We start from the raw sequence: 12,800 nt of genomic DNA, 5'->3' as shown, positions 1-12,800 counted from the left end.
GAAACGTAAATAGTTTTGAAACATGCCATTTCCTTAAAATGGGAATCTTTCTATTTGCATGCTTTTTAGAAATAAATTTAAATCAATCAGAATAGTTTATGCATAAACTAAATAGGACAGTTGAAAACATCAGTGACACCAAGTCCACAACTTGGCAGGAACTAAAATAGCAATTCTAACATAAACCAGCATCACATGGGGCAGTAGCTTAGTGGTAAATGTTACTGGATTTGTAATCAAGTCGAATGGACTAATGCAACAGAGACATGGTGGGTGGGATTTTCCGCGTCCTCTGCGTGTTTCGTGGTGGCAGAAATAGCCATTGTCCAGCACTGGGATATTCTCGTCCTGCCGCTGCCAAAGGGGTTTTCCATTCCCTGATGGGGTTTGCTGTTGTTGGCGAGACCAGAAGTTCCCCCAGGCAAGAATGGCTGGAAAAATCTGGCCATGAATTCCAAATCTCACCATGGCAACTGGGAGAGTTTAATTTCCATTCAATATACATGAAATTAAAATGGTAGTCTCAGTAAGGATAATCATGAAACTATTGAATTGTTATTCAAATCCATCCAGTTCACTAATGTCCTTTAGGGGATGAAATCTGCCTTCCTTACCTGATCTGGCCTAAAGGTGACTCCAGACCCACAGCAATGTGGTTGACTCTTGGCTGCCCTCTGAAAATGGCCTAGCAAGCCACTTGATTGGACGGGTAAAAATGGTGGCCTTGCTAGTGACACTTACATCCCAGGAACTAAAGCCTCAACCACATATCTCTCATTTCAGCAAGAGTGCTTTGCAATAGCTCCAGCATTCCACAATGCAGAGGGAGAAAATGTTTGCTCGTATCCCACAATGCTGGAGAATAGTGTTCTCAACCAGTCAGGCATAGTTATTTGTCCTTGTTTCAAACTGGGTTGTAATGCAAAGATAATTGCCAAATTGACTTATCTGATCAAAAGCTGATCTCTGACCCATTCTACCACTACCTCTCTCCTATAAAATCCTTGAATGCAGCTTTTGAGCTCTGCTCCCCCTCTTTAAAACCTCTCAGTTTAGTTTCTGTTCTCTTCATTGAACTCAAGTCGCCAAAGTCATCATCAACATCTGTGGCATTAACTGTAGCACATTATCTCTTCTTGTTCTCCATAAATTGTTAGGACCTCTCAAGAGACTGATAATGTTTAAAAAGAAATTAGGACTTTCAGTTAATAGTTGAAAAAATTACACATTAAAAAAAAAATCATGTTTTAAGACATTTGCTGTAATTAATGACTAAAAGCACCAGGACGCAACACTTCTTTTTGGAAACAATTTATATTTTAACCAACTGAGAGGGACATTCCCCTTTTACACTGATCACACATTGCACTCTCCATGGAATTACAATCCTCAGCAAACCGTTCTCAGTTGCAGCCAGCTTCCAATGGCTTCTTGTATCCCCCTTTCACCAAACAGTAACCCTGAGCAACCACCTTCAGGTGTTTTCCTCATTATTTGGAGAGTTTCTTAAATCCATCACCACCCACCACCACTAAAACTTGGTACAATGATACTTATCCTGCCCATGTCAGGATGAATGTTCTGGATTCCTTAGATGGCTGCAGGATGTATCTCTTCAAATGGAGACTGTTTCCCTTCTACATCGAGTTGTGGTGGTTCACAAAGTCAGGCATCCTTTTTTCTCTGCTGGCTACACATAACCTCTGCTGCCTGTCTGTAATTGTAATTGATTTGTATAGAAGCCTGTAATCTGATCTCAAAATGGCCCCCTCTACCTTCTTTCCAATGGCAACATGAAATGCATTATTCTTGTATCGAGGTAGAAATGGTAATTAGCTATATTTGATCTCACAATTTTCTTTCATCTGAGGAGTAAATGGATAATTTACAACACAGCTGTTTACATCTCAATAGCTACAACACCTTTCTGGGACTTTGCAAGACTTGGGCCTGAATTTCTAGCCAATCATGCGCGCAGACTCGGTAGGCTCCGAAGCGGCTGCAAAATGCTTTCCCAGCTGTGGTTGGCTCCAATACACAATTTCACGCTGGTAGGCCACGCGTGCTGTGGAAGGTTGAACGCTGCCCGGGAGGGCGGGAAGGTGATGGCCGCCAAGAAAAGGGAGGGTGCGGGTTGGAATTTCTAACATGTCCCCTCAGGGGGATAGCAACTATGGAGCTGTCTCAGGGAGCTGCTGATGTGTGAAAAATAAATATCAATGTTAAAACTGTACCACAAGCATCTCGGCAGCACAATCATACACAGACCTCGGTCCCCAGACACATTTGTTAATTTCATTTGAGCTCTGACATTCATCCCACCCTGGATTGAGGTCGCAGCTTAAACCTAAAGGCCGCCTTGCCATTCAGCCCATCTGCCAACCATAAAGGCAGAGGGGCAACTTAAAATCCATGACTATTGGTGTTTAATTCATTTAAGGAAGAGTAGAGTAGAATTTACAGTGCAGATGGAGGCCATTCGACCCATCAAGTCTACACCGGCCCTTGGAAAGTATACCCTACTTAAGCTCACACCTCCACCCTATCCCCGTAACCCAGTAACCCCAGCTAACCTTTATTTTGGACACTAAGGGCAATTTAGAATGGTCAAACCACCTAACCTGCACATCTTTGGACTGTGGGAGGAAACCGGAGCACCCTGAGGGAACTCACGCAGACACAGGGAGAATGTGCAGACTCCACACAGACAGTGACCCAAGCCGGGAATCGAACCTGGGACCTTGGAGCTGTGAAGTAACAGTGCTAACCACTGTGCTACCGAATTGACTTCTTGATTGTCAGCGGGCATCTTCTGACTTGCGTGTACACCCGCCAACGAAAATATTGCAGGAGGGCGTGATGACGTAGGGCGCGCATCCAACATCTTCTCACGTGATTTTACACACTTGCTGGCTGGGCTCACACCCGTACTTTATACATAAAGTTCTGCCCCTAGAATCTACTCTTCATTGCAAACTCAGAGACTGCTGTCACTGTCTCCAAGCGTAAATCGCTTACACCTTCTTTCCAATAAAACAATCTAAGCCTTCTTTTGATCGCTAACAATCAGACCACCCAAATTACTTTCAGGCAGATTTCAGAACAGATCACCTGACCCCCTTCATTTACAGTCCAAAAATATAATAATCTTATAAATTGTAATTGTAATGATTTCCACTCTTCAGCTGCATGGCATTGCTCTTACATGTAAAGTGACAGCTAACGTCTTGCAGTGTCTTCCACTCCTAATCTATATGGCCATCGATATCAATATTTACCTTACCCATCCTCCAATGAATTGTTTACTGAATTCTTGCACTCATTTAGACATCTTTCCAGTATCTGATCCCACCCTATCTTGACTGACAAGGAAGTAATAGGGAGTAGACAAGAAGGTAGAGGCCACAACAGATCAGCCATGATGTTATCAAATAGCACAGCAGACCTGCCCCTAATTCATATTTTTATAAGTTTGTAAGTTTGTATGTATGTATTTCTGGAGAGAACAAAACCCACAAATCAACAGGGCTGGAATTCTTTTTTAAAAAGGGACACAGAACAGGACACAAATAATGGAGATGTTTCATGGATGGTTCCCTGTTTGTCATAAGATACAAAATTAATTTGCAAACAGAATGAATAGGGGATATGGGGAGACTTTATACAGCAGGTCTCCGGAGCCGAGTTAAATCCCATTCAGGAATTCCCACCCAAATGATCAGGCGGAACCTTCTGTGCTGAGATTGTCCAGTTTGCTTTGGGTGTGTGTCTCCTCATACTGTGTATATCTCCATCTGCCATATGTATCTTCCCCCAAATGCATGTATCCCACTCCTAGTGTGTGTATCTCCTTCATGCTGTGTATATCTCCCTCCTGCTGTGTATATCTCCTTCTTGCTGTGTATATCTCCCTCCTGCTGTGTATATCTCCTTCCTGCTGTGTATATCTCCCTTCTGCTGTGTATATCTTCCTCCTGCTGTGTATATCTCCCTTCTGCTGTGCATATCTCCTTCCTGCTGTGTAGATCTCCCTCCTGCTGTATATCTCTCTCCTATTATGTGTATCTCCCTCCAGCTCTACATATCTCCCTCCTGATGTGTGCATATTTCCCTCCTCCTGTCTCTCACAACGCCAGGGGCTCAGGTTCGATTCTGACCTTGGGTGACTGTGTGGAGTTTGTATGTTCTCCCCTTGTCTGTGTGGATTTCCTTCGGGTACTCTGGTTTCCTCCCATAGTCCAATGATGTGCAGGTTAGGTGCATTCCCATGTTAAATTGCCTGTTAGTGTTCAACGGTTGGGAGGAGTTACGGAGATGGGGCGGCAGAGTGGGCTGAGGTAGGATGCTCTTTCAGAGGATCGGTACATGTGTGTATATCTCCTCTTGCTGGATGTATATCTCCTCTTGCTGGGTGTATATCTCCTACTGCTGTGTGTATATCTTCCACCTGTTGTGTGTATATCTCCTCCTGCTGTGTGTATATCTCCTCCTGCTCTGTGAATATCTCCTCCTGATGTGTGTATATCTCCTCCTGATGTGTGTATATCTTCCACCTGTTGTGTGTATATCTCCTCCTGCTGTGTGTATATCTCTTCCTGCTCTGTGTATATCTCCTCCTGATGTGTGTATATCTCCCACCTGTTGTGTATATATCTCCTCCTGCTGTGTGTATATCTCCTCCTGCTGTGTGTATATCTCCTCCTGCTGTGTGTATATTTCCTCTTGCTGTGTGTATATCTCCTCTTACTGTGTGTATATCTCCTCTTGCTGGGTGTATACCTCAGCCTGCTGTGTATATATCTTTCACCTGTTTTGTACATATCTCCTCCTGCTGTGTGTATATCTTCTCTTGCTGTGTGTATATCTCCTCCTGCTGTGTGTATATCTCCTCTTGCTGTGTGTATATCTCCTCTTTTTGTGTGTATATCTCCTCTTGTGTGTATATCTCCTCCCGCTGTGTGTATATCTCCTCTTGTTGTGTGTATATCTCCTCCCGCTGTGTGTATATTTCGTCCTGCCGTGTATATATTTCCTCTTGATCTGTGTAAATTTCGACCTGCTCTGTGTATATCTCCCGCCTCCTCAGACACGAAGCAAATACGATTGCAAGTTAGACATACAAGTGGAGAGTAACATTTTGCCGTTACTTGAGGCCAAGATAGGTCATTTTAAACCCTTTCAGGAACACCTGCCTAAATCCTAAAACCATTTTAAATCACAATTTAATACCCTCAATAGATGATTCATTTTTTCTCCCTCTCTAATTGCTTAAATATCCAATTACCAAGGAAGAAGTCTGGCACGGACCGCGGCCAACACAATGGTACAAATGCCCATTAAATGAGGCAGCAGCTGCTTTATCCGGGGCACTTGTTCTGGGTTCAGACAAGTGGCTCTTCCCACGGGGACCAGGTTTAGACTAACCTCGTGCCTTTATTTACGAAGCGTGGTTGTCAGCAGAGCTTTGTAACAATTCACAATTGACACATTTAGCCCGGCTGGAAACCTACCAGACACCGCGATTGCTAAATGCACCAACACTGGGGGAGTGAAAGCTGTGATCCACAGGGACAGGCATCCAGAGCTTGGCAAGCTGGAGAACGGCCAGCCACAGGCTGGCTCCGTGCTGTCCCTTCCAAACTGATACTGTTCTGTGTAACCCTCCCACAATCCAAGATGTTTGTCAAATCTCACCCCCTGCCACATTTCACGCTGGTACACAGCATCGAAACGAGGAAGGTATTGAGGATGTCCAATAGTGAGGCAGAGAGGGAGCTTGTCTCTCTGTGTCTCTATCTCTTTCCCATGCTTGGCTCAGTGTGTGTCTTTATGTCCCTTTTCCCTTCGCTCTCTCTGCCTTTCACTCTGTCCCTTTCTCTATCTGCCCCTCCTTCCCTTTGTCTCCACCTCACTCTCTCTGTCCCGGTCTCTCACTCAGGAGAGGCTGAAAGTTAAAAAGAAGTGGCAAAGAAGATAAAGGTGAAGTGAGAAAGGAAGAGAGAGCCGGAGATCGTAGCAGAGAGAGAGAGAGAGGTGGCGGTCGGAGGCAGAAGGATAAAGACAGTGAGGAATGACCGGAGTTAATGTGAGAACAGGTTCGCAACAATCAGGGCGCTTCGTCCCCATGGCCTCTCATCTCTCCCTCAACCTCCCCTCACCTCTCCCCCTCACCTCCCCCCCTCTCCCTCTCCCAATTCTCCCCCCGCACCTCTCCCCCTCTCCCCCCGCACCTCTCCCCCTCTCCCCCCGCACCTCTCCCCCTCTCCCCCGCACCTCTCCCTCTCCCAATTCTCCCCCCGCACCTCTCCCCTTCTGCCCCCGCACCTCCCCCTCTCTCCCCCTCACCACTCCCCCTGCATCTCTCCCTCTCCCCCCCCGCACCTCCCCCTCTCCCCCCTCACCTCTCCCCCCCGCACCTCCCCCTCTCTCCCGCGCACCTCTCCCCCTCTCCCCCTGCACCTCCCCCTCTCTTCCCCTGCACCTCTCCCTCTCCCCCTGCACCTCTCCCCCTCTCCCCGCACCTCTCCCTCTCCCAATTCTCCCCCCGCACCTCTCCCCCTGCACCTCCCCCTCACCCCCCACACCTCTCCCTCCCCCCCGCACCTCCCCCTCTCTCCCCCTCACCTCTCCCTCTCCTCTCCCTCTCACCTCTCCCCTTTCCCCCCGCACCTCCCCCTCTCACCTCTCTCCCCCCCGCACCTCTCCCTCTCCCCCTCTCCCCCACACCTCTCCCCCTCACCTCCCCCTCTCTCCCCCCTCACCTCTCCCCCTCCCACCTCTCCCCCTCCCACCTCTCTCCCCCTCTCCCCCCCACCTCTCCCCCTCTCCCCCCCACCTCTCCCCTCTACCCCTCTCCCACTGCCATACGGTAGCATAGTGGTTAGCACAATTGCTTCACAACTCCAGGGTCCCAGGTTCGATTCCCAGCTTGGGTGGCTGTCTGTGCGGAGTCTGCACATCCTCCCCGTGTGTGCGTGGGTTTCCTCCGGGTGCTCCGGTTTCCTGCCACAGTCCAAAGATGTGCAGGTTAGGTGGATTGGCCATGCTAAATTGCCCTTAGTGCCCAAAATTGCCCTTAGTGTTGGGTGGGGTTACTGGGTTATGGGGTTAGGGTGGAGTGGTGGGCCTGGGTAGGGTGCTCTTTCCAAGAACCGAATGGCCTCCTTCTGTACTGTAAATTCTATGATTCATTCCACTCCAAGGTCAACTCCCCCAGTTCTCCTCTCCCACTCTCCACATTCCCCTTTCTATGTCTTTTTCCCCTTTCTCCTTCCCTTTCGTATTCTGGCCTCTTTTCCCTCCCTCCTGGTCTCTGTCGCTTCCCCCTCCTCCATCTCCCCTGTCCTCCCTTCTCTCTCTCCCGGATCCCTCTTTCCCAATTTAACCCCTCATGCCTTGCCCTCCCCTCTACATTCCATCTCTTCCCATCCACTGCTCCTCTTCCACCTTCACTCTTATTTCTTCGCCCTCTCCCTCCTTGTTTCCTCTTCCCCCAGGACTCCGCCATTCCTCCATGATCCTCTCCCTCCCCTCATTCCCCCATGACCCTCTCCCTCAATTCCCCATGACCCTCTCCCACCCCTCATTCCCCATGACCCTCCCCTCCATTCCCCCATGACCCCCTCCCTCATTCCCCCATGACCCTCCCCCTCATTCCCCATGGCCCTCCCCCTCCCCTCATTCCCCCATGACCCTCTCCCTCTCCTCCATTCCCCCATGACTCCTTCCCTTATTTCCCCATGACTCTCTCCCTCATTCCCCCATGACCCTCTCCCTCATTCCCCATGACCCCCTCCCTCATTCCCCCATGACCTCCTCCCTCATTCCCCATGACCCCCTCCCTCATTCCCCCATTCCTCCTCCCTCATTCCCCCATGACCCTCTCCCTCATTCCCCCATGACCCTCTCCCTCATTCCCCCATGACCCTCTCCCTCCCCTCCATTCCCCCATGACCCCTTCCCTTATTTCCCCATGACTCTCTCCCTCATTCCCCCATGACCCTCTCCCTTATTCCCCATGATCCCCTCCCTCATTCCCCCATGACCCTCTCCCTTATTCCCCATGACCCCCTCCCTCATTCCCCCATTCCCCCTCCCTCATTCCCCCATTCCCCCTCCCTCATACCCCCATGGCCCTCCCCCTCATTCCCCCTCCCTCATACCCCCATGACCCTCTCCCTCATTCCCCCATGACCCCCTCCCTCATTCCCCCATTCCCCCTCCCTCATTCCCCCATGGCCCTCTCCCTCATTCCCCCATGACTCCCTCCCTCATTCCCCCACCCTCATTCCCCCATTCCCCCTCCCTCATTCCCCCATGACCCTCTCCCTCATTCCCCCATTCCCCCTCCCTCGTTCCCCCATGGCCCTCTCCCTCATTCTCCCATGACCCCCTCCCTCATTCCCCCACCCTCATTCCCCCATGACCCTCTCCCTTATTCCCCATGACCCCCTCCCTCATTCCCCCATGACCCCCTCCCTCATTCCCCCATTCCTCCTCCCTCATTCCCCATGACCCCCTCCCTCGTGGCCCCATGACCCTCCCCCTCTCTCCCCCCCTTCTCTTACCGTACTTGCACTCCCCGTCGTGTACTTTGTGGATCTTGCTGTGCAGTTGGTGCACGGACAGCCAGCTGGCCAGGTGCAGGGCACAGATGGTGGGGTAGGTGCTGCCATCCGAGCCGCACACTGAGTAATCGTGTTTGCAGATACAGGAGCCGGTGCCCTCCTCCTGCTCCGGCTGCCGCTCCGCGCCCGCCGAGGTGAGACACACATAACCCGGGGCACAGCGGCCGTGCCTCAGCCCCTGTCCCCCGCACAGCTCGCCCTGCACCCCCAGGCAGCGGCCGCAGCAGCCGCACTCGTCCTTGCCCCGCAGCTCGGGAACTTTGCACTGGACAGCCGGGCAGGAGCTGGGCTGGCAGGGGCCGCAGTCAGCCCGCACCCCTGCCCTCCCCAACATGATGCCCCCCAGCAGCAGCAGCGACAGCCCAATCTTCATGTTGCCAGCTCGCTGCCTCCTGTGTGACTGACCCCCCTCCCTCCCCCAGCTTCAATACACAGCTCTGCCCCCATCATTCATTATTCATGTGCATCCACCAGCGCACATTGGACCAGGATCACAGATCCCAAATAAACCCTCCCCGCTCATTCCCAGCCTGTGATTCACCAATTCACAAACTAACCCTCCCCAGCGCCGCCCCTACTCATCCCAAATCCACCTGCAGCAGCATTGTGCATGTGTTTGTGTGTTTCTGTATATGTTTGTATTTCTGTATGTGCGTGTATGTTTCTGTATGTTTGTGTTTCTGTCTTGTGTGTTTCTGTATGTTTCTGTATATGTTTGTGTATGTTTGTGTTTCTGTATGTGTATGTTTCTGTATGTTTGTGTTTCAGTCTGCGTGTGTTTCTGTATGTTTCTGTATATGTATGTGTGTGTGTTTCTGTATGTTTATGTTTCTGTATGTGTGTTTCTGTATGTTTCTGTACATGTGTGTGTGTGTTTCTGTATGTTTGTGTTTCTGTATCTGTATGTTTGTGTTTCTGTATGTGTGTGTGTTTCTGTATGTTTGTGTTTCTGTATCTGTATGTTTGTGTTTCTGTATGTGTGTCTGTATGTTTGTGTTTCTGTATGTGTGCGTGTTTCTGTATGTTTGTGTTTCTGTATATGTATGTTTGTGTTTCTGTATGTGTGTGTATCTGTATGTTTGTGTTTCTGTATGTGTGTGTGTTTTTGTGTATGTTTGTGTGCATGTATGTTTGTGTGTGTTTGTGTATGTGTGTATGTATGTCTTTGTGTATGTGTTTGTTTATGTGTGTATATATGTCGGTGTATGTGTCTGAGTTTGTGTGTGTGTTTATGTATGTGTATGTCTGTATATGTGTGTTTGTGTCTGTGTATGTGTGTTTATGTATGTGTGTGTATGTATGTGTGTGTTTATGTATGTGTGTTTGTATATGTATGTATGTTTGTGTATGTATGTGCTTGTGTAAGTTTGTGCATGTGCCTGTTAGTGTGTTTGAGTATGTGTGTTTATGTATGTTTGCGTATGTGTGCGTGTGTAATGTGTGGGACACCGACTACACATACGCCCTCGGCAAAACTCCAGCTGACAGTCTTCAATAAGCCCACTGAAATCAGAGCGCCTTCCGTTCCCACCTTGTCGCTGCTAACTTTCAGTCAGTTATTAATGGTCCATTTTTGCACAACATGAAAGGCAGAACTCGCGCGTTGTACTCAGCAGCCCAAGAGAGCCGAAATATAAACAGGGAAATGCTGCATCAGCCGACACCCTCATCCAATCGAGTAACTTCTGAAGTGTCGTCGCTTTTGCAATGTGAAAACGGACAGCCGAATTATGCACAGGAAACTCATGCAAACAGTAATACATTACCAGACTATCCACTTCTTTAATGGGTGATGCTAAGGGATGGATATTGATCGACCAGAACTCGCTTGCCCAATCCTCAAACAATGCCATGGATTAAAAACAGAAAATGCTAGAAACACTCAGCAGGTCTGACAGCATGATTGGAAAGAATCCACAGAATTCCTAGCGTGCAGAAGGAGGCCATTCGGCCAATCGAGTTTGCACCGACACTCGGAAAGAGCATCCTACCTCGACCCACTCTCCAGCCCTATCCCCGTAACCCCACCTAACCTGCACATCTTTGGACACTAAGGGGCAGTTTTAGTTTGGCCAATCCACCTAACCTGCACATCTTTGGACTGTGGAAGGAAACCGCAGCGCCCCCATGCAGACACGGGAAGAACCTGCAAGCTCCACACTGACAGGCCGGAATTGAACCCGATTTCTTGCCGCTGTGAGGCAGCAGTGCTAACCACTGTGCCACCCTGCACGGTGGCATAGTGGTTAGCACTGCTGCATCACAGTGTTGAGGACCCCGGTTCGATCCCTACCCTGGGTCACTGTGAGGGTCTCTCTTCCACAAACCTAAAGATGTGCAGAGTAGGTAGATTGGCTAAGTTAAATTGCCCCTTAATTGGAATAAAATAATTGGGTACACTAAAATTTAAAAAAAAGGGTTCAGATAAGAGAACCTTTGGGGATTCTGCACCAACAGGATAGTCCTGGCCAAGTGAGAGTGGGTTCATGGAAGTGTGCCTTCTCAGTGGTAACTGTGTCCGAGGAATTTGGATGAATACAGCTGCTGGTGAATGTGACCCAAGGGCTGAAATGATTAAGTGGGCATTATGGGGTTAGTTTTATTGTGCCTAACTCACTCAAGTAAAAAATGTGCAAATATACTTCCCACTAACACACGCAAACACGCACTCAAACCCCAAGCATGCTGAAAAGAATATAACTTTGCAGAGTATCAGATGTTAACTTTGGCAAGTTAAAAGTTCAGATTAAAAAAGGAAGTCAATGAAGATTCACTGATTTTGTACCTGGAGGTGTTGGTTCTGCAGCCGAGGCGGTTGCTTTTCATAATCATCACCTTGTCCCTTTTCTCCTGGAAACACTGCTGCAGAAATCCAATGGCTTTTAGTGGAGAGATTCTGTCTGCTGCAGTAATATAGACACACTGTTAACTCAACAAAGCAGGGTTCAAAGCTTAGCTGGAATAATGTAGAGCGAGAGAGATAGAGTGAAAGGCAGCCGTTCTCTCCAGCATCTAGAGTAGTTCTGCCAAATTCAAACTTCCATGTCCTCGCTCCATGTCAGCTCTGTATTCTTTTCAAAAACTATTTTAAATTTATTTATTTTTAATTTCAATTTTTTTTCCAATTAAGAGGCTTTTAGCGTGGACAATCCATCTACCCTGCACATCTTTGAGTTGTGGGGTTGAGATGTGCAAACTCCGCACGGACAGTGACCCGGAGCTGGGATCGGGAGGTAGCAGTGCCTCAGCTGTATATTCTAAAAGGAGGTTGATCAGCTCATGTCCGGCACAGTTTCTCTTAACAATTCTGATAGCTTGGGCGGCACATGGCACAGTGGTAGCACTGTCACTATGGCGATGAGCACCCGGGTTCAAATCCCGGCCTTCCATGTGGAGTTTGCACATTCTCCCTTTGTCTGCGTGGGTTTAGCCCCACAACCCAAAGATGTGCAGGTTAGGTGGATTGGCCACGCTAAATTGCCCCTTAATTGGGAAGAAAATAATTGGGTACTCTAAATTTAAAAAAAACTCTGATAGCTGGAGTGATTAATTTTTAATGTCCAGCAATTAAATCCTGAATGGTTCATTCTTTTATTTGGATGATATAGGAAGAAAGCTTTTTCACCTCTAGGGCAGTCAAGATCTGTCGGGGCCTGCAGAGGCCCTGGCTGAGAACCTCCACTATCGCTGCTAGCGAGGACGGAGAATTTGGCGCTCAATCAAATATCCCATTCAATGCTCTGAGACCCGAAAATCCCGCTTGCATGAACGGACGGAGAATTCAAACCCCATTGCCTCCATGAAATGGAATGTGTTACACAGATGGAAATTGACAACCATTTTAAGTCAGCGTCTTGGCGTTCCAGTGAAACGTCCTTTTTAAAAAAGTTTAATATGTGAAACTAGTTGATGACATGTAAATTCCATCTTTGTGACAAATGATGTTAATTTTAGTTGGCTTGTTACGGTAAAGGTTTTAAAAAGTGAATACTTGTTCTTTGGGTTTCTTTCCATTGGCGTCAAGAGGGTTTCTTTCTTTTTCAAAAGTTATTGGTCTCCATGGGGATTGTAACAGATGTCACCCTCGATTATTCGTAGAAGACTCTGAATGATGTTAAATCCAGGGAGAGTGCTACCAACTGAGCCATGACTGACACCTCAGTTTTCACCAAG

General features: G+C 48.4%; 1 protein-coding gene across 1 annotated transcript in view; it reads right to left on the bottom strand.

Annotated features, from left to right (window-relative positions):
• LOC140408373 (insulin-like growth factor-binding protein-like 1) overlaps positions 1-9,038 on the bottom strand; it is an 81,196-nt gene extending 72,158 nt beyond the window's left edge. Inside the window, exon 1 of the mRNA XM_072495484.1 lies at positions 8,568-9,038. Coding sequence (XP_072351585.1) covers positions 8,568-9,000 — 433 coding nt within the window. The 5' untranslated portion in view covers positions 9,001-9,038. The remainder of the gene's footprint in view (positions 1-8,567) is intronic.
• Between the last annotated feature and the right edge of the window lie 3,762 nt (positions 9,039-12,800).

The sequence above is a fragment of the Scyliorhinus torazame genome, chromosome 3 (genome assembly GCF_047496885.1).
Source record: "Scyliorhinus torazame isolate Kashiwa2021f chromosome 3, sScyTor2.1, whole genome shotgun sequence".
NCBI classification, from domain to species: domain Eukaryota; kingdom Metazoa; phylum Chordata; class Chondrichthyes; order Carcharhiniformes; family Scyliorhinidae; genus Scyliorhinus; species Scyliorhinus torazame.
This window is presented reverse-complemented; position numbering and strand designations above follow the sequence as displayed.